The following is a 21,827-nucleotide window of genomic DNA, read 5'->3' as shown; positions in this document are numbered from 1 at the left end:
CTGGACCCCCTCCCCAAATTCTATGTGACACCTAGGACCACTTTTTAAAAAACAAAACAAGCATTATTTTCTGGAAATAGTTTTACTGTACTGTATGTCTGCTGCAGTTATACTGTGATGCTAAAAGGTTTTGAGACACCTCCCTTTTGATAAAATATGTTTATGCAAATATGTTTTATAAAACTGAAACGTACAATGAAATATAAAAATAATTCAGAGTACTGGAAAATGGCTGATGGTAAAACATATTGGACTGAGGACTTGAGAGTTGTGGTTCTCAATCAAGCCCACTCTTTGGCCAAACCAACAGAAGGTTCCGCTTGGGTATCTATGGCCCTCAAATGAAAACAGTTTCGTTACCTCTGATTTATACAGCAATCATGACACTGTATCAAGTCCAAGAGGGGAGGTCTATGCTTTGAGGATTTAACAAACCAAACTGAAACACAACTGAGCAGCAGGAGAAGGGAAGAGGAAGAATCTTGGGTTTTGATTTAACAGGGAAACATTATCGTTAGAGGTTTTGCTGCAATCAAGCAGTTAATAAGTTTTGTTAAAGATACTTAATCAAGTAATACATTGTTATCATTCTTAAATCATCAGCCTTAACACGTTTTCCTTTATGCCCCTTTATGCTCAGCCCCTGCCTACTTCCAGGTGTGTGGAAAGTTGCCAACCTGGATTCTTCAAGGTAGTTCAGGAAGGAATGCTGCTCTGCTGCTATGACTGCGTTCCCTGTGCAGAAGGAACAATGGCCCCTCAGGAAGGTGGGTGACACCAGCAGAAAGACCTGCCCTTGGGGAAGAGGACAAAGGACCTTTCTGGTGTCCGGGGTTTATTAAAGGGGAGCTCTAGAACTGATGCACTGCTACAACACAACTGGGCATTTTCCCTATTGGGTGTTCATACATGCTGTATTGACAGGATCAATGACAATTGGAAGCCTACACAAAATGGGAGAAAATCCTGAGATGTGGGAATTTAACAGCACTTGGGCTTTTAGCCAAACTTGGCACAAGAGGCACCATGAACTCCCAGATGATTGTCAGGCACAAATGTTTCATACAGTTGAGTCGAACAAGGTCCATTTTGAGTGTCATCTTAGAAGCTTTTGGCCTCGGGACCCTTATCCTAACATTGACATCCTTTCTGGAAAAGGGTTACCATGGCTTAGAATTCTTTTATTCCTGTCAGAAATATTATTGAGGGCCTTGTGATTCCCTTAGTATGGGGAATCCTCTCCCCATTGTTTTTACCAACAATTGAAGACATTCCAATTGCCTCGGGTTTTCCCTTTTTTATATAAAAAAATAATTTTTATTAACAGACCAATCAAATCAAATCAAATCACATTAATTCCAAATTACAGAGCCAAATTTTAAATTTTTGTTGGGGGTACCCATATTTCAAGTTCCGAAAAGGATCCGATCATCTTATTGCCGCTGCTGATTTAATATCCACAATTCTGTCCAAATGATGTTCACAGTTCTATCCAATCCTTTCTTGTTGTTTTCCAAATCTCTTCTTGTTGTTTTCGTATATTATTCCTTTCTCTTTGTGACCTCTGAAAATCTCCACAAGCGAGTTGAAAAGAGATATTTTTATAATCCTGTGTGGGTTTTTCCATTCGTCCAAGAGTCATATTCAGACGGCTGGCAAACTTCATCACTCCCAAAAACAAACAGTTTTACCGTCTACTCGTTAATCTTTGCAGGTCTGTCACTCCCTTTCTCACTCTTCTGAGGAGGTTCTGCTAGGAATCCAGTATGATAACGAGCCATAGCTTCCTCCTCCTCGAACATCAATCTTTCGATATCTTTCGACAAATCCTGCCAAGATGGCGACTCTCTTTTTATGACTGCGCCATTCCAAAAGCCCTTATTCTTTTCCAGATCTCCATACGTCAAACCTTTGGTTAATAATTTATTTCCACGCAACTTTTTATCATCCCGCTTATAGTCAATTATGCAACGGTTCTTTCTTGGGGAGGGGTTGTTAGGTAATCACATAGAGAAAAAAAGAAAAGTCCCCCCCCCCCTTCCAGTCCCGTTCCGACATACCAACACTTTGTTGTATCTTCTTCATGAATATTTTCCTGTTGAATCCAACCCGTTGCTCTACTTCACAGAGGTCACCTCAATTAGCAGTCTTAACTCCCGTTCTTCACTTGAAATATGTGCATTTGCTTCTCTCTAATTGTTTATTTTGAGCTCCTGCAACCAGTTTGTGCGATCAGAGACAGCGTCCTGGAGAGCTGTGCCACACGGGTGCTGTGCGCCTTTCAAACTCGCGGGTGATTTATGGCAACAGCAGGCGAGGCAGTATTACCCCACTCCCAGGGGTAACAAGGGAGGCTGCATACTCCCATATCAGCCTCTTAATTGCCCCGTGTGAGACAGAGAGATGGAATTGTCAGCCATCTTCCAATGCGCCCCTAGTGGCCCCCATTGCTTCAGGTTTTCCTGTCTCGTAATATCATTAATACCAATAAATACTCTCCCTATTTATATGCAGTGATTTTTATTGAATATAGTTAAGGTTCCTTTTAGTGGAGACCATTTGGTATTACTTTTTGTTAATGAAAAGCATTACAGTAAAGTTGATATTCTTTGTGTTCATTCCAGATGCAGAGCATTGCAACAGGTGTCCAGAAGATCAGCATCCAAACAAGGACAGAGATCAATGTTTCTACAAGATCATCACCTTCCTGGATTATGAAGAAGCTTTGGGGATTTTCCTAGCTTCCTTTGCCCTATTCTTATCCTTAACCACGTGTGTTGTGTTAGGAATATTCATTATATTCCGAGAAACTCCCATAGTCAAAGCCAACAACCGGAACCTCTCCTATAGCCTCCTCATCTCCCTCCTGCTTTCTTTTTTGTCCTCCTTGCTCTTCATTGGAAGGCCAAGGAAAGTGACCTGTCTTCTCCGACAAATGACCTTCAGCATCATCTTCTCAGTTGCCATCTCTTCCGTGTTGGCTAAAACCATCACTGTGGTGCTGGCCTTCCTGGCCACAAAACCAGGAAACACGATGAGGAGATGGCTGGGGAAGAGTCTGACCAACTCCATTGTCATTTCCTGTTCCAGTGTCCAAGTTGCCATCTGCATCATTTGGCTGGGAATCTCTCCACCCTTCCCAGAGTCTGACATGCATTCCCAGCCCAGAGAGATTATCCTGCAATGCAATGAAGGGTCTGTTGCCATTTTTTATTGTGTCCTTGGCTACATGGGCTTCCTGGCCTCCATCTGCTTCACAGTGGCTTTCTTAGCTAGGAAGCTGCCTGGGGCCTTCAATGAAGCCAAGCTGATCACCTTCAGCATGCTGGTCTTCTGCAGCGTTTGGGTCTCCTTTGTGCCCTCTTATCTGAGCACAAAGGGGAAATACATGGTGGCCGTGCAGATCTTCTCTATCTTGGCCTCCAGTGCTGGGCTTCTGGGCTGCATCTTCTTTCCCAAATGCTACATAATTGTACTCAGGCCTGATCTGAACACAAAGGAGCATCTGACAACAAAAGCTGGTTCTTAAATAACTCATTTTCAACAACTGTTGTCCAGCACAGTAATGTTGAAAAAAGCATACTTGACTTGCAAATGTAGCTTCTTAGATTTAAAAGCATGTTTATGGCTCCTTTTCTGATGGTTACTTTTCAAACCTTTAAGAAGTGTCTAAATGTTTACATTTTATTTTTAATTGTGCTATTTTAACTTGGAAAGCTGAATGTCTTTCTCTTAAAATTCAGGTTCTTTGGCATTTCCTGCATTTCAAAATATTGATTTAATAGGAAAATTGATTGGGACTGCTAAAACAAATAGAGGAGAAAAGTGTAATTCAGTAGTGAATTTCTTCCCCCCAGGAACAGTTAACAGAGGGCACAGAAGCAATACACAGACACACACACACACACACCACAATGGGAGGGTTCTTAGGAGGGGGGAATAAACATGGTAAGAATAATTTATTCCTTGTTGTAAAATGCCATTTAAAGCATGTTGAACTTTGAGATATTAATTGTTCTTCATTGTACATACAATTAATATCTGTATTTTCCTTCACAAACATTATGTTAAAAATACTGAGATAATTGTGCCCTGATAAATCTGTTGCTTTTCACCGTGTCTCAGGACTTATTTGCTTTTGAGCTGGCGAGAAAGAGTGCTGATTTGCTTCTTCTTCATTTCTGTTGGGAAATATCACGGCAATGATAGTTAAATGAAGGAAGTAGAAAGGAGAAAGGAAGATCATTTCTTCCAGAGAGCCCAATGCCCTTTGATAGTGACTTGATATCACTGCTCATGGTACACCCACTCATCCCATTTGCTTTGCATCTATTTTGCAGGCTTTGCAGTATATTCTAAAACGTCTTTGAGCAGAGGTAACAAGATGGGAAGGGCAGCCTCTCTAGTCTCAAAGCCACTGTCAGCTCCTTTGGGGGTGGGAATGCAAACCATATCCAGCATAAGTTCCTATTCCAGAGGAGGTTACCGGTATGCAAGCTCCGAGGACAGTGAGAGGGGCCAGCCTCTGTGGAGGGGGCTTGCAAACCAACACCAGCTGTAAGGCAGTTAGGCCTGCCCTGCCCCAAAGTGACTAGCAGTTCAAGTGAGGAGGGTTTGGTATCTCAGAGTAGGGAGCTAGAAAACTGGGAGTTTTCACGAACATCCCCCCCACTACGACCCCTGCACACGAATATCAATAAATTCTTGAGGATGTTGTAGAGCTACTGTTTGTTTCCTTTGTAATTATTAAAATCACAGTGGTTTTCCTACATCTTCTACTTTGATACTTGGGCCATGCCCACTGAAGGTTCAACATGGGTTTCTGTGGTTGTTCGTTAAAAAAAAATGGTTAGCCACCTCCTATTCAGCAGTGGTCTTTATTGGTGCAACATTTTACAGTGCAGAAGAATAGAAGTATGTGCTTTCGAGAGTTTACAACTATGGAAGGAGTATCATAAGAGGATTTATTGCAATCAGGTAGTATAGGAATTTCATCATAGCATTCAGTTTGTTAAACCAATCAAGTAAATTCACCATTCACCTTTTCCGTTTTCCATGCTGTGTTACCTGGAAGGTTGATATTTGTGGTGCTGCAACACCGAACATCCTGTTTCACGTCACCAGAAACATGCTATGCTAGTCGACTGAACTATCCTGCAGATCTCAACATTCACCATGGCAGAGATTGGGGGGAGGGAGTCCTCCTCTAAGAACTTGGGCTCTGATCCAAGTAGCGACATGCTGAATTGGGCTCAGTAGCTACAAAATTATATAAAATACCATAACAACTGGAAAGGTCCCCAAGAAGCTTTAAATATCAGATAACATAAAAAGATATATGGGAATGTGACTTTATCAACTGTTTGTGATGTATAATTTATGTTCTTGCCCAAAGTGTTAGGCTTAATGACTCCCAGCTAATAACGACTGAAAAAATATCTCTCTCTCTCTCTCTCTCTCTCTCTCTCTCTCTCTATGTTATGTGTTACAAAGTGAGAGTTAAATCTCTTCGTATTACCACCATACTTAAATATTTAATAGATTTGGAACAAATGTGGAACTGATAGTCCTTAAATGAATGGGTAAGTAAATTTTCACCTATAGGCACCAATCCCAATTTGTACCAGTTTATAGAGTTTTGTGAAGACATCTATCATCTGCACAAACAGGGAAGTAAAATGAGGTTTAGAAATCATCAGAATAATATCATCTGCATATGAAATCAATTTATATTTAACTGAATTGTGGACTACTCCATAGATCTCCCTATGTTGTCTAATAGCAGAAGCAAATATGAAAAAGCAAGGGTCAATTTGGACATGCTTGTCTAGTTCCTCTAAGTTGGGGTGCTCCAACTTCTTTGTTTCCTCCCAGAATCCAAGTGTAGGACATACAGAGTTTTTGCAAACATGTTTTTCTCCAGCCTGCACCTGCACATGAAGCCACATAAAGAGTTCAGGACATTTCAGTCGCCATGCTTGATCCCTTTATAATTATCAAAATCATCAAAATCATAGAGGGGTTTTTCTTTCATCTTCTTCTCAACAAAGCTCCAGAGATTTTGTCCAAAGATCACCTTTGAGTCCACTCAGGGAGATATCTGAATTGTCAACAATGTAAGGTAATTAAGATATATCATCAGAGCAGAGAGGAATTGGTGCATAAAAGCCTTCTGTATCACTGACAATTTGGGTTCAGATTTAGGACAGGCGAGTTGCAATACATGGGTGCAAGGCTGACTTCTATCCCTTCTAGGTGTGAAGTCTTGGTTGGATTCCATCAACATTATCTAATTATCTTCTAGTTCAGAGGAGCAGTCACAGACAAGGAAGGTGTTCCAAGCAGGCACAGAATGGTACTGCTTCTCCTGCTCTTCCTGCCTCATGCAGACTGTGGAGTGAAGGCAAAATGCCCCTTGACTTTGGAGAGAGACTGGATTGAGCCATTCAATTATTACAGGCCAGGAGACCAACTCATTAGTGGAATCATCTCTGCCACAGCTGCTGTATTAAATCCGTGGCACTTCAATGAGCGTCCCTCTACCAGCTTTAGTAGGTAAGTCAATTTAGGGGAATGGGGTTACTGCTGCTCCGTGTAATATAAATTTTTACTTATCATCCTTTTGGAGCTGTAGTGTATCTGTGTACTTTGGTCCTGCCAGGTTGTGGTGCTTTGGGGTATATATTTTTAATTCTTTATTTTCTTTCTTTTTTAATGTTTGCATTCTTTTTTAAAACAAATCAATAAAATTAATTAAATTAAATTAAATAACAGGCTTGAAAGGGACCAGAGCGGAAGGGAGGAGAGTATGAGAGAAGGGTAAAATAGATGTTCCATATTATTTAATGAGCCTCTAAAAACCTTTTCTATCCTATTATTCTTTGAAAGTCTGTGCCCGTCTAATTCCATCATGAAAAATTCACTCTATTTTAGTTTTGTTTTCCATAGGATAATGAGTATTGACTGAACAAGGCTTTCCCAACACTCATGCATCATTAAGTCAGGATTGGCTGTCAGACATCTGAACTTGGATCAGTGTTAGTATGATTAAATTCTAGAAATAGAATCCAGGACTTTAGATTATCCTTAGAAGCTTGTCAAAAAAAGCAAGAGTTGGAAGTGATATATTCACTGAATGCTGGAGCATAGGCTGTGATATGTACATTTTTTCAGGAAAATAGCAACAAAGTACTGGCTGCCCCTGTCCTTCTTCTTTGCCATTCAAGAGATTAACCAGAATCCCAGGCTCTTGCCCAACACCACTCTGGGCTACAATATCTATGAGAACTTTTTTCATGGAAGGGTGACGTATGATGCTTTGGTAGACCTGGTCTCTTCTAGACAGGAGAATGTTCCAAACTACAACTGCGGAGGACAGAATAACTTGATTGCTGTTCTGGAAGGGGCTGACTCTGACTCTGAGAACTCCATCCAGATTTCAAGCATGTTGAGCATCTATAAAATGCCACAGGTAGGAATGGAGATGGTGGGATCATCTGACTGTGGTTCTCAGCCATGAAGGTGTTGGGTAGTGTCAACACAGAATGAGGAAGACATAGGATGTCAAGGAATTGAAGAAAGGAGATAAGAAGTGGTCAGATGAATAGCTGTGCTCTTTTGGATATTACCTGTCCTTCCTCCCTTCCATTTGGGTCAAATGTGGATTTGTGTGTGTGTTTGTGTGTTTGTATGCCTGTGCATATAAAATGAGAAGGAAGGGAACTTCCCTCATACTAGTCACCATACCACTAAAAATTGAATAAAGCAGAAAGTTTTCCCCTGAGTGAAACTGTGAAACTTTGTTTATTAATTGAAAACTTTCATAACCCACTCAATGATTTAAAAACCTTTTAGTAGTGCACCACATAAAGCAGTAAGAAAATTGTTGAAATGTACAGTAGAATACTAATGTACAGTAGAATACCAGTAAAATTGAACGATAAAAGCTTATTTTAAAAGATGAAAACAGGAACTGAGGGACTTCATAAAGATAAAGATGGGGTGCAATCTTATGTTCCAAGGAAAGTCTTGGGAAAAAAAAGCAACGTGTCTTTATAAAGAAAATATATGTTATTGGGGGGTAAGAACTATTTCGGCTTTGATCCCAAACATTGCAAGCCAACAGTCCTTCTTTTCTTGCCAGGTCAGCTATGCTTTTGGCTCCCGTGTTCTGAATGACAAGAGACAGTTCCCCTTTTTCTATCGGACGGTCCCCAAAGAAGAGGCCGTTTACCCAGCGATTGTCAAGCTGCTCCATCACTTCAGATGGACGTTCATTGGTCTCATTGCTCCAGACACCGACAATGGAGAGAAGTTCATGAAGACATTGACACCTGTGCTATTAGAGAGTGGCATTTGCGTTGCCATCTCACTAAGCATCCCACAAATTTATACAAACCATGTGACAGTCAATGTTCCTCCATTAGAAAAGTGGGCACAAGTCCATGTATTTTTTTATTATGTAGAAACTACTTATTTCTTGGTGGGAATACGACTTGGAAAAATAATATTTGACCACCTGGTCAAATCCACAACAGGGAGAGTCTTCATCACAACATCTATGTGGGAATTGAGTGTAGATTTGATCGATAGTCTTTTAGATTTCCAGCACTTTCACAGTATTCTTTCTTTCTCTCTTGGGGCAAATAAATGGACAAAATATGATGATTTTTATGTCTTTTTCTTTGCAATCAAGCAGTTTTGGGAGGAAGCTTTTAATTGTTCCTATTCACAGAATACATTGTCAGTGAAAAGCTGGACAAGATGCAGAGAAAGGGAGGAACTGGAGATGTTGCCCCAAGACTATCTGGAAAGACTCTTATCTCTAAACAGCTACAGGATTTACAACACTGTCCAAGAAGTGGCCTGTTCCTTAAATGCTGCCTATTCCTCCAGATCAAAGTGGAGGTTGAAGGACAGTCTGGAAGTTCAAAGGCTGCAACCATGGCAGGTATTTCATTTCCCATCTTGGACATCTCAGCCAAACATGGCAATCAATTGTACAATTCCTGAATGGTTGCCTTGGAGATTGCTTGAGAACTTGGGGAATGTGGTGGGGAGGTGAGAAGCTCTATCCTTTGTCCAAAGACTGTGCATGTTGATGGAGCCTGTATCAAGTGTCTGAGTGACTCATCTTCTCATGACAATAGAGTCTGATACACAGTCATACTTCGGGTTACAGACGTTTCAAGTTGTGTTTTTTAAGGTTATAGACCCGCTGAAACCCGGAAGTTACTTCTGGGTTTCGGGTGTTGCGCATGCGCAGAAGCACTGAATCGCAACCCGTGTGTACGCTGACGCACCGCTGCAGGTTGCGAACGCTGCAGGTTGCGAACATGTATCCCACACCGATCACGTTCGCAACCTGAGCGTCCACTGCATACGGACATTTGTCATATTTCTGGCGTATTTTATTCTGATCCCATTAATATGCTTTGAACTAAATTTTCCATTTCATATAGAGAATCTTGAATATTTTTTATCTTGAACATTTTTATTGAGAGCAGATAATAGCTGAAGTCATCATCTGAGGCCTTTCTTCGTGTGCCGCCATCATGAGAAGTCTGGAGGGTGGCAACACGAGACTGCGCCTTTTCTGCAGTGGCTCCCCGTTTGGAGAATGCTGTCTCCAGGGAAGTCTGTCTGGCACCTTCATTGTACATCTTTTGGTGGCAGACTGGAGTAACATGCAGCTCGGAACACAGAGGCAGTCAATTGTTAACTATTTATTCAAGAAAACGGCATATGACTCAGCAACACTTCCCATATGGTCTTTTATCTTTTTTAAAGTTTTTGTTTATACTTTTAAAATGTATACATTTTATTAGTTATTACTGAAAACAGCAAAGAACTCAGCAACATTTCCCAAATGCTCTCTTCTTCTTCTTTATAGTTTTATTTATACTGTATTTTTCGCTCTATAAGAAGCACCAGACCACAAGACGCACCTAGTTTTCGGAGGAGGAAAAGAAGGAAAAAAAAATTCTGAATCTCAACAGCCGGAACAGCAAGAGGGATCACTGCCAGTGAAAGCAGCAATCCCTCTTGCTGTTCTGGCTTCTGGGACAGCTGCGCAGCCTGCATTTACTCCATAAGACGCACACACATTCCCCCTTACTTTTTAGGAAGGAAAAAGTGAGTCTTATAGAGCAAAAAATACAGTACTTTTCTAATTTATACATTTCATTAGTTTTACAATCATTTTAATATTTCAAAGACTGACTTCCTTCCTCCTCCTTCTATGCTTCCTTAAATTTACTTTTTAATATCTTCTGCATATCCAAATTCATTTAATCTGCTCTTTAAATTATCTGCTTTAAATATATATTCTTATGAAATTGCAGGATGTTACAATAATCCTGCCAATGTTTTTAGATATTTGAAATCTATCTGTAAATATTCAATAAACCATTTCAAAATTCATTTATAAAAAGTTTGTTATGATGGTTTCTTATTCTTCCGGTAAGTTTTATCATTTCTGCATATTGCAATAGATTTTGTATCCATTTTTCATTTGCAGGGACTTCTGCTTCTTTCCTTTTTTAGGAGATTAGCTGCTGTAGTTGCATACATAAAGAATTTTTTGTACAATTTAGATACTTCTGTCCTTATCATTCCCAAAAGGTCCTTGGATTCTCCAGCAGCCTCTTGAACCCTCTCCTCTGCTTCAGCCTCAGAGACTGAACTGCTCCCCATCACTGACTCTCCCTGCTCACTAAACCCTGTTGCCCCTTCAGCATCCAGCCCCTCATTGCAGTCTTCTTCCTCTGAGCTCTCCTCAGTGTCCCACCACCAATGCCCTGGCTTTGAGCCTTCCTCCCCTGGGGGTTCCCTGGCTGGTGCTTCCCACCAAACTGCCCAACCAGTCCCTGACACTCTGCAGCCAATCCCAAATGAGAGCAGATCCAAGCATGAAATGTGCAGAGTTGAATATTCAGTGTTGTTTCCCCTCTTCTATATGCGGCCCTTTTCTCTGCCATTCTAGCTCCACTCTTTCCTGGGAGACGCCCAGTTTTACAATTCTTCAATGGACGGAGTGTATTTGGATGAGAACGGGGAACTGGCAGCTGACTTGGACATCGTAAACTGGGTGGTGTTTCCAAATCAGACCCTCCTTAGAGAGAGGATTGGGAGCATAAATAAGCAGAAATCCCTAGACCTAAAGTGCTCCATCGACCAGAATGCCACTGTGTGTCCCAAATGGCTCAACAAGGTGGGGGAAATAATTTTATTTTATTAGATTTCCCATCCCATAAGTTCTAATCATGCCATCGTGTTTTGTGTCGCACTGCCTTCAAATGCTTCTTGTATTCCTTGAAAATCTAACTGTGGGTCCCTGTGAAACTCTGTATATGCATGAATCAGCTGCTATGGGAGTGTAATTTCAAGGTGGGTGTTTTAGTAACTAGATGATGTGGCCACTGGTTTTCCCCTTCCCCTGTCATATTTAAACCAATAAAAACTTAAAATCTGTAAGAGAGTGTGGCTTTTAGGAGCCTCAGTGCTGGCAATATTTCCTGAACTGCTCCTGTAAATCCATGTTCTATGCTGCAGTTTCCAGAAAAGTGTGCAATAGATTTGTTTGCCAGAAGAGATGGACTCCTAACTTGAACCCTTCTAGGAAATTTAACTATGGATCTCAAATGAATAAAGTTTAGCTACCTCTGATTAATACAGTGATCATGACACTTTATCATGTACAAGAGGGGAAACTGAAACAGAGCTGAGCAACAGGGGAAGGGAAGCAGAAGGAACTAGGGTTTGGATCAAACAGGAAACTGTTCTCATTAGAGGTTTTCCTGCAATCAAGCAGTCTATAAATGTGGTCAAAGATAATCAATTAATTAATACATTGCTCTCATCCTTAACACAGCAGCTTTAACACGTTTTCCTTGATGCCCCTTTATGCTCAGCCCCTGCCTACTTCCAGGTGTGTGGAAAGTTGCCAGCCTGGATTCTTCAAGGTAGTTCAGGAAGGAATGCTGCTCTGCTGCTATGACTGCGTTCCCTGTGCGGAAGGAACAATGGCCCCTCAGGAAGGTGGGTGACACCAGCAGAAAGACCTGCCCTTGGGAAGAGGACAAAGGACCTTTCTGGTGTCCGGGGTTTATTAAAGGGAGTTCTAGAACTGATGCACTGCTACAACACAACTGGGCATTTTCCCCATTGGGTGTTCATACATTCTGTATTGACACATCGAATGACAATTAGAAATCCTGAGATACGGGAATTTGACATTACTTTGACTGTTAGTCAAACTTGGCACAAGAGGCACCACGAACTCCCAGATGATTGTCAGGCACAAATGTTTCATATAGTTGAATCCAACAAGGTCCGTTTTGAGTGTCATTTTCCTATCCCGTAATATTATTAATACCAATAATTGCTCTCCCTGGTTGTACACAATGGTATTTTCTTTTAGTGGGGAACACTTTGGTATTACTTTTTGTTAAGGAAAAGCAGTTGTTATTCCTTGTGTTCTTTCCAGATGAAGAGAGTTGCACCAGGTGTCCAGAAGATCAGCATCCAAACACGGTCAGAGATCAATGTTTCTACAAGATCATCACTTTTCTGGCTTATGAAGAACCTTTGGGGATCTTCCTAGCTTCCTTTTCCCTATTCTTATCCCTAAGCATGTGTGTTGTGCTTGGAATATTCATTATTTTCCGGGAAACTCCCATAGTCAAAGCCAACAACCGGAACCTCTCCTATATCCTCCTCATCTCCCTCCTGCTTTCCTTTTTGTCCTCCTTCCTCTTCATTGGAAGGCCAAGGAAAGCGACCTGCCTTCTCCGACAAATGACCTTCAGCATCATCTTCTCAGTTGCTGTCTCCTCTGTGTTGGCAAAAACCATCACTGTGGTGCTGGCCTTCCTGGCCACAAAACCAGGAAACAAGGTGAAGAGATGGCTGGGAAAGAGTCTGACCAACTCCATTGTCATTTCCTGTTCCAGTGTCCAAGTTGCCATCTGCATCATTTGGCTGGGAATCTCTCCTCCCTTCCCAGAGTCTGACATGCATTCCCAGTCCAGAGAGATCATCCTGCAATGCAATGAAGGGTCTGTGGCCATGTTTTATGGTGTCCTTGGCTACATGGGCTTCCTGTCTACCATCTGCTTCACAGTGGCTTTCCTAGCCAGGAACCTGCCTGGGGCCTTCAATGAAGCCAAGCTGATCACCTTCAGCATGCTGGTCTTCTGCAGTGTTTGGGTCTCCTTTGTGCCCACCTACCTGAGCACAAAGGGGAAATACATGGTGGCCGTGCAGATCTTCTCTATCTTGGCTTCTAGTGCTGGGCTTCTGGGCTGCATCTTCTTTCCCAAGTGCTACATAATTGTACTCAGGCCTGATCTGAACACAAAGGAGCATCTGACAACAAAAGCTGGTTCTTAAATGACTCATTTTCAACAACTGTTGTCCAGCACAGTAATGCTGAAAAAGACATACTTGCCTTGCAAATGTAGCTTCTTAGCATGTTTATGGCTCCTTTTCTGATGGTTACTTTTCAAACTTTTAAGAAGTGTCTAAATGTTTAAATTTTATTTTTAATTGTACTATTTTAACTTGGAAAACTGAATGTCTTTCTCTTAAAATTCAGGTTCTTTGGCATTTTCTGCATTTCAAAATATTGATTTAATAGGAAAATTGATTGGGACTGCTAAAACAAATAGAGGAGAAAAGTGTAATTTATAGTGAATTTCTTCCCCCCAGGAACAGTTAACAGAGGGCACAGAAACATTATTTACATATATGGGAGGGTTCTTAGGAGGGGGGAATAAACATGGTAAGAAAAATGCCATTTAAAGCATGTTAAACTTTGAGATATGAATTGTTCTTCATTGTACATACAATTAATATCTGTATTTTCCTTCAAAAACATTAGGTTAAAAATACTGAGATAATTGTGCCCTGATAAATCTGTTGCTCTTCACGGTGTCTCAGAACTTAGTTGCTTTTGAGCTGGCGAGAAAGAGTGCTGATTTTTTTCCTTCTTCTTCATTTCTGTTGGGAAATATCACGACAATGATAGTTAGATGAAGGAAGTAATGGAGAAAGGAAGATCATTTCTTCCAGAGAGCCCAATGCCCTTTGACTTGAGATAACTGCTCATGGTACACCCACTCATCCCATTTGCTTTGCAACTATTTTGCAGGCTTTGCTATATATTCTAAAACCTCTTTGAGCAGAGGTAACAAGATGGGAAGTGAAGGCTCTCTAGTCTCAAAGCCACTGTCAGCTCCTTTGGGGGTGGGAATGCAAACCATATCCAGCATGCGTTCCTATTTGACTCTGGCTGGAGTTTCTGCTGTTGCTGCTCTTTTTCCACTACCATGATGAGTGGAAGGATTCTCCCCACTTCATCTGTGACATCTCAGATTCTCTGTAGCTGAAGACCTGTCTCCTGAATTCTTTAGACATGGCAGAACTTGTCATAGTGGAAGGAAATTCACCCTAGATCAGCTCCAGTTGTACCTCTGGCACATAAGAGGCAGGGGAGAACTGCTAAAATAAACACACAGAGACACATTTATTCTATAGATAACAAGTGGTGGGGAGACCTAGATTGTGGAGGGTGGGGGCAAGGTCACACTATCCGGGACACCCTCCTGCAAGGGGATCAAAAGAGATGCTCATTTGGACTCCCAGTGGAGCATGGCAAAGTGGAAAGACTCCATTGCTAGCTCATCTGCCAGCATGGATAAGTATTTGGTGATAAAAGGTGGTCGGAATATCTGCTAGGGTCAATGAGAGATTGATAGGCAAGCCTAAGAAGTTGAGAAGACACACTCTTATCAGGAGGAGTTTAAACCTCCAGAGACGGGGGGGGGGGGGTTTGTTCAGAACATGGAGTTACAGCAGCTCATACACCAAATAAGTGGTCTTAACTGTTAAAATAAACACAAACAAACACACTTTTAATCTATAGTGTGTGTGTGTGTGTGGGGGGGTTGAATTGTGACGGGTGGGAAAAGGTTGCACTGTCCAAGGGATCCTCCTGCAAGTGGGTCAAGAAAGATGCTCATTTGATGAGCTCCATTGTGACCCAAGGAAATGTCTTTGTAAAGCATGCTATGAAAATGTTCCAAATGCACGGAGAAAATGTCACCCTTTACTATGAACATCCTAGAAAGGTAGCTGACATGTCCCTCATTCCAGGACTAATCAAGGACCTCGATATTGTGTTGGCAGGCCTACTTACTATATAACCAAAGTGGTCTTTTTGCTACACCTCCTTCTGAAATGAATGACACCTCCTACTGGTTTTTACAGTTCTCCAGAACCACCCAAGGCTTATGTTTCTGCTGCTATGCCTTTGGGGCATGGAACTCCAAATGGATAGATTGGCACCATGTACAAGGCTACCAACTTAAAGGTTGGCTGGGAAATTATACACACTGCACCGATAGATTTTGGTTGCGGGGTTCCTTCAATACCACCTATCAAGGAAACACCACATCTTCAGATCTGTATCCATACTTTCCCCAATATACAGTCAATTTCACCGGACAGGGATCCATCTGTTCTGGATGGATGATCAAGGATCCAAATTTATGGTTCTTGTATAATGGACTTGCTACCAACTACCACCCTGGTAACTATCAGTGTGTGGGAATCATAGGTGCTGTTGGTGGAGGTTTTGTTAGTGTGCTAACGCTAAATATATTTCCAGGAGTTGTTTCTGAACAAAATCGTGAAGCCCTTTTTGCCTTAACGTGTAGGCTGCAGAAAACTATCAACGCCATGACCTATATACTCAGGCAGCTACAATCTGAAATCAAGGATTTACATCAGATAACTGCTGCTAGCCGAGGGAGCCGTAAAACATGGCAATAGACCCTACATTGTATTGCAAGGTGATCTCTCCAGCCTGGGAGCTGATGTCAGACTCTGGGAATGGTGGAGAGATTCCCAGCCAGATGATGCAGATGACAACTTGGACAAGAGAACAGGAAATGACAATGGAGTTGGCCAGACTCTTCCCCAGACATATCTTCCTTGAGTTTCCTGGCTTTGTGGCCACGAAGGCCAGCACCACAGTGATAGGTTTTGCCAATACGGCAGAGACAGCAACTGAAAAGATCTATTCTATGGTTAGCAGAACCAGATCCATTGAGTAACTGAGTTTGTAGGGAAGGGAGGGTTGTGGGAGTCATAAAGCCATGGCAGAGGTTTGTAAATACTGCAGGGTACCTCCGGACCTCATGACCAGCACTCTGAGCTTTACAATGTATTGGAATGTAATGATGGGGGCAATAAAAGCTTGACCGGATGAGGTAACATGAGATTGGCAAACGGCCATGCGGCTGGACAGAACAAAGGAGAATAAATCGGAGAAGGGCAGACAGAGGGGCTGCTCACTCTTACTATGGAAATAGTAAGCTTCTGTGTCTTTATTTTATACTAAACAACTGCCACTTGTGACGGCTGGCTCCAACAAGTGGTGCCCTCTTTGAGGCTCAATTAAAAGAAGAGGAAAACTTAAAAGAAAGCAGTGTGAGATAGACTTCAAAGAGAACCGTGAGAAGCAACTTAAAGGAAACAGTCTGAGGCAGACTAAGAGAATTTTAAGAGACACTGTGGGAGGACCTTCGATCCAAGCAGTGGATATCATCGGCTCACCACGTCCGGCAAGGATTTCAAAGCGCTTTTACATCTTTAAAAAAAGATCCCGGTGAGTTTGATCCCTTTTATATTGATTTTAGAAACATGGGCAGCTGTCTGACTACTCCCCAACAGAAATTTTTAAGAGATTTAAAATTTCTCCTCTCCTCCAACAAATTGGAAGTTCCAGAGGGTGATTTGATACAGCTTATTCTGTGCATTCATGAACATTGTCCCTGGTTCCCTTTGGATGGAACATGGGAAATAAAACATTGGGATAAGATCGGGACGCATTTTCATGGACATCCCAGCATAGGTATTCGAATTTTAAATGCTTGGTGCAAGATTCGTTATGCTATGGGCTCTTTATCACCAAAAAATATCTCCATGGCTGCATTGCCAACACAACCTTCAGCTTCTTTAATTCAGCCTGCTGTCCTGCCATGTGTTCCAGCACTTGTTTTGCCAGCACCCCCAGACCCCAAGCCTCCAGACTACAGTTCCTCACCAGAGGACCCAATCCTGCAAAAATACAGTGGTCTGGCTGGAAATGACCCTGCTTTTTCAGCGGCAGAACAAGCTACCCCTTTTCAACGTGCAGTCCTTGCCTGCTCCTTATCTCAGGATACCATGGCTTTCCCTGTTATTGTGCCCCCTGCTGGTGCTCCAGCAGGAACTCAAGCCCAGCACCAACCTTTTGACTTTAAAATCTTGAAAGAGCTCCAATTGTCAGTTAGGACAAATGGACTTCAAGCACCATTCACACAGGCTCTTTTAGAAGCCATATTAGCCCAGCTGTTGGTGCCAGATGACATCAAGCTTTTGGCACGTACGGTGTTACCCCCATCAGCAGGTGTATTGTTTGCCCATGAATGGGAAATCGCCTGTCGTGCTTATGCTCCTGCTTTACTGCAACAAGCAAGAGGGAATAATCCTAATCTTACCCTCGCAGATGTGATGGATGCTATGATGGGGCGTGGTCCCTTCGCTCAGGCTTCAGTGCAAGCCACACTGCTGCAAATCTTATTGAGGGATACTGCTCTTGCTGCTCAACAAGCAATGAGAAAAATCCCAGAACCCACCAGTATCCAGTCTAGGTGGGGTTCAATCAGACAAGAACCTAGAGAATCATATTCCTCCTTCATGGATAGGCTGCTTACAGCAGTGAGTCGCCAAATTGAAAATCCTGAAGCCAAACAAATAATTATCAAACAATTGGCCTTTGAAAATGCAAATGAGGATTGTAAGGTTGCGTTACAACCGATAATACACAATCCTGCCACAGACACAGCAGCTATGCTTCGCATTTGTCAGTCTGTAGGTACAGCAGCTCATCTGCTGGTAGCAGCGCAAAATAAAAACCAGCCTGTAGCCACCGATACAACATATTTTCAGTGTGGCAAACCAGGATCACCGATACCCCAGGGTGGGTAGAACAGCATCTACCAAAAGAAAAATCAGCAGCAGCAGCACCAATTTGTTTCTGAACAGCTTATTTCAGAACAATTGACTTTCGGCCACATTGAACTGTCTTCATCCCACTGGCTCCAGCAGACAGGAACGGTTTGCTTTTACATTGCCAGTATATAACAATTCGCAGCCCACCCAGCGATATCAGTGGGTTGTCCTGCCTCACAGCATGCGGAACTCCCCTACACTTTGTCAGCATTTTATGGATGAAGCATTGAAACCTTTCTGCATGCGCCACCTAGAGGTGCTGAACACCAGCTGCATCTGGCAGTGTTTGCTACACCATTGTTGCCAACAGGAATTTTATATACTCAGATGGACAAGAAGAAGACTATCTGCATTATAGAATGGTTACATTTACCACATACCCCTCCAAAGAACATTTATTCAGTAATTGAATCCACATCAGACATTGTGATTAAAGGACGTTCTCGCGCCATGGTCTTGAGCAGTTTTGATGTTGCATCAATTTATTTGCCTTTCTCATAGACTGAACAGCAGCATTTATTGATCACAAATGCTCCCGTGCAAATTGCTTTGGCTGATTTTATAGGTGTCACCATTTTTAACCTCCCAAAGGATGACCGTTTGACATTTTTGACACAGGTCACCTATGTTCTGGCTACCCCCTTGTCTCTCACACCTCTCCCCTCTGCACTAACCCTTTTCACAGATGGAACAAGAACTAGGGGGGTAGTGACATGGGAGGAGGGAGGAATATGGAAATGTTTATTTACCCCTCCACAGTCTTCTGCCCAGCGAGCTGAGCTAGCGGCTGTGATTCTTGCCTTTCAATCCTTTCCTACTCAAACTTTCAACCTTATTGTGGATACTCAATATGTATATCGCCTTTTTGCTATTTTACCAATATCTTATATAACTCCTTCCTTGGATTCTGACTTATTTTCCTTGTTTCTTGCCCTGCAGGCTTTACTTCAGAACAGAGAGTTCCCTTATTATGTTGCACATCTTCGCTTCTACACATCGCACCCAGGGTATTTAGCAGAGGGCAATGCAAGAGCAGATGCAGCGTTGAAGAACATTTCTGCCTTTTCTCTATTTTCTGATCCTATACTATGTCATAACACTTTTCATCTCCCTGCGAAAGCATTGGCTAAGCAGTTTTCTATTCCCTTGGCCCAAGCAAGGGATATAGTTTCCCAATGTGCTTCCTGTTCAAAATCTCAGCTGGCCGTTTCTTTTGATGCTGTGAATCCTAGGGGCACGTCTGCATTGGCGTGTTGGCAAGCCGCTGTCATCAGAATCCTACTCTGGCTGGCAGCATCCACGGCTCAGCCACTCTCGAACTATAAGAACAGCTTTGTTGAATAAGACTTTTAGGGGAGAAAATTGTCATAAGATATAGAAGTATAATATTTTTGTACAAGATATTATTATGTTTACCAGTTTATGGCATGCTTCTAGATGCTGGCTGTGTATGCACATGCCCCCTTTTGCCAGCCATTCAGGCTTAATGTTTCATGGTGTGCCTGTCAATGGATCTTTTCGATTTACAAATATTATATCCCCTAAGCAAACCTTTTGGCCTCCAGTACAATTGACCCTCCATGAGCCTACCCCCATTTGTTTTCAAATTAGAGAGGGGAAAGAATCATGGGGCATATATCCAAACTGTCAATATACATTGAAATTCATGTTTAATAGCTCTTGTTCTCTTACAGGAACATACAGTGACCAATCTCAGTGCTATAGGAGTGACATCAGTGCATGGCTAATAAACTAGAAAGGAAGCCTACCATGCAGCTTGGAATCAGAATTCTTATATTCTTGGCTTCCGGATGGAAGTTGGCTTCAACATTTATTGATTTTAGTGATTATTATAGTAGTTATTTGCATTATTTTGTGTTGCTATATACAATGTATTCCTTCTTTAATTTCTATGTGTACTGCATGGTTCTCCAGTCCGCGGCCCGCATCCGGTTTCACAAGACGCTTATCGCACTCGATATAACCATATTGGAATGGACATTTAGATTAATAAAATAAAGAAAGAGGGCATGTGGGAGTCATAAAGCCATGGCAGAGGTTTGTAAATACTGCAGGGTACCTCCGGACCTCGTGACCAGCACTCTGAGCTTTACAATGTATTGGAATGTAATGATGGGGGCAATAAAAACTTGACCGGATGAGGTAACATGAGATTGGCAAACGGCCATGCGGCTGGACAGAACAAAGGAGAATAAATCGGAGAAGGGCAGACAGAGGGGCTACTCACTCTTACTATGGAAATAGTAAGCTTCTGTGTCTTTATTTTATACTGAACAACTTCCAACTTGTGACGGCTGGCTCCAACAGAGGGTGAATGTTCAGGACATGGGTGTTGGTGTTGCAACTGGGGTGTTAGTTGCAAGTGTTTTTTGCTGATGTTTTGGAGGGCGTGTTTTTTTCGGCGGTTAAAGTTCTTTAGTTTAAAGTAAACTACTGGCTACTTCAGCTGCTCTAAATCTTGACTCAATATTTCTCTGACACAGGATCTTCTGTGCACCAGATTTCTCTCCCCAGGGCCCCAGCACAGTGTAATGAATGACACTGTGATGCTATTTATTCAGACGTTTGGACAATTACGAAAAATATCGCTTGAGTTCTGGGGAGAATAAATCACTATGATTCTGATAATTATGTGGAAAACAAAGTTCACACTACTTTGCTGGCATTTATGGAACATTAAAAGAGTATGTTGTCATTTAAAGGTCAAGCTGACCTTTGACCCTCCACAAGCTGACCCATGTAAAGACCAGGGAGCCATTTCTGTGAGTTCTTGTTCTCATGTTTTCCTCCAGGTCTGCACCTGTGCCTTGAGCCACACAGAGACTCAGGTGATGCATATCCCCCTTATAATTATTCTTCTTCTTGCCAAATCACCAGGGATTGAGACAAATCAGCCAAACATCAGAATCAAGGCTAAAGGGAGGTAATTTATTACACTGTGCCTGAAAAGTTTCTTGCAGAAAATATACCCTGTATAGATTATAGCCATTGGAAATGCCCTTTTATTTCTTCTGTCAATAATTTATTTTAGTATTTTAATAATGGTTGCCTTGACAGAGAAGTAGTATAGAAATGCAGTAAACAGGCAAATATTGTGCTGGAGAAGAGATATTCCTTCCTTGTTTGTATAGGAGCAGGATTTTAATCACACTTGTAATGTAACAAACACTATGGATAATATGGAAGGATACAAAATGTTATTATGGAATAATGTGAAGTTGTAAATGTTGGCAATAGGAACCATGGGGGGGTGTGAGGGGAAATCTCAAGATTCAGAGAAATCTCTTTATATGGGTATGTAATGTGATAACTTTTTAATTGTAAAATCAAATAATATATATTTTTTAAAAAATGTGTTGGTTTCCACATTCCCTTTCCAGAGCGCAGACTTGGAGTGTGACATTCCCCACGCCATGCTTAACCAGCAGAAGCCCTCTGTCCTCTTTCTCCAAGCCTGCGAGGAGCTGCTTCTCGAGAGGCATATACACGGAGGAGAGCTGCTCAGCTGAGTGAGAATAAGGAAGTGAAGCTATGGGGGCATTGTCTTGTCTGCTCAGAAGACATACTGAATTGTAATGAATTTTGGTTCCAGCTTCCCTGTGAGAGGGCAGCCCTCCTTCCAAGAACATGTCAAGTGTAAGGCAGTTAGGCCTGGCCTGCCCCAAAGTGACTAGCAGTTCATGTGAGGAGGGTTTAGTATCTCAGAGTTGGGAGCTAGATCTGGGAGTTTTCACAAACATCCCCCC

General features: G+C 42.0%; 1 protein-coding gene and 1 long non-coding RNA gene across 2 annotated transcripts; one reads left to right on the top strand and one right to left on the bottom strand.

Moving 5' to 3' along the window:
* Positions 1–8,788: 8,788 nt before the first annotated feature.
* Positions 8,789–13,418, top strand: LOC310835924 (vomeronasal type-2 receptor 26-like; the record flags this gene model as incomplete). The annotated part of the gene is made up of 4 exons (XM_083720869.1): positions 8,789–8,950; positions 10,985–11,212; positions 11,913–12,039; positions 12,488–13,418. The coding sequence occupies 4 exons, from the start codon at positions 8,789–8,791 to the stop codon at positions 13,390–13,392; spliced, it is 1,422 nt and encodes a 473-aa protein (XP_083576995.1). The 3' UTR covers positions 13,393–13,418.
* Positions 13,419–16,696: 3,278 nt separating this feature from the next.
* LOC310838225 lies at positions 16,697–18,055 on the bottom strand. The gene is made up of 2 exons (XR_014560825.1): positions 17,513–18,055; positions 16,697–17,278 (listed from the first exon to the last, which is right to left on the bottom strand). It is a non-coding gene; the product is annotated as an uncharacterized lncRNA (long non-coding RNA).
* Between the last annotated feature and the right edge of the window lie 3,772 nt (positions 18,056–21,827).

The sequence above is a fragment of the Podarcis gaigeae genome, assembly GCF_964106915.1.
Source record: "Podarcis gaigeae genome assembly, chromosome: 2".
Lineage (NCBI taxonomy): Eukaryota > Metazoa > Chordata > Lepidosauria > Squamata > Lacertidae > Podarcis > Podarcis gaigeae.
The sequence above is the reverse complement of the archived record's forward strand: the minus strand, read 5'-3'. Positions and strand labels throughout refer to the sequence as shown.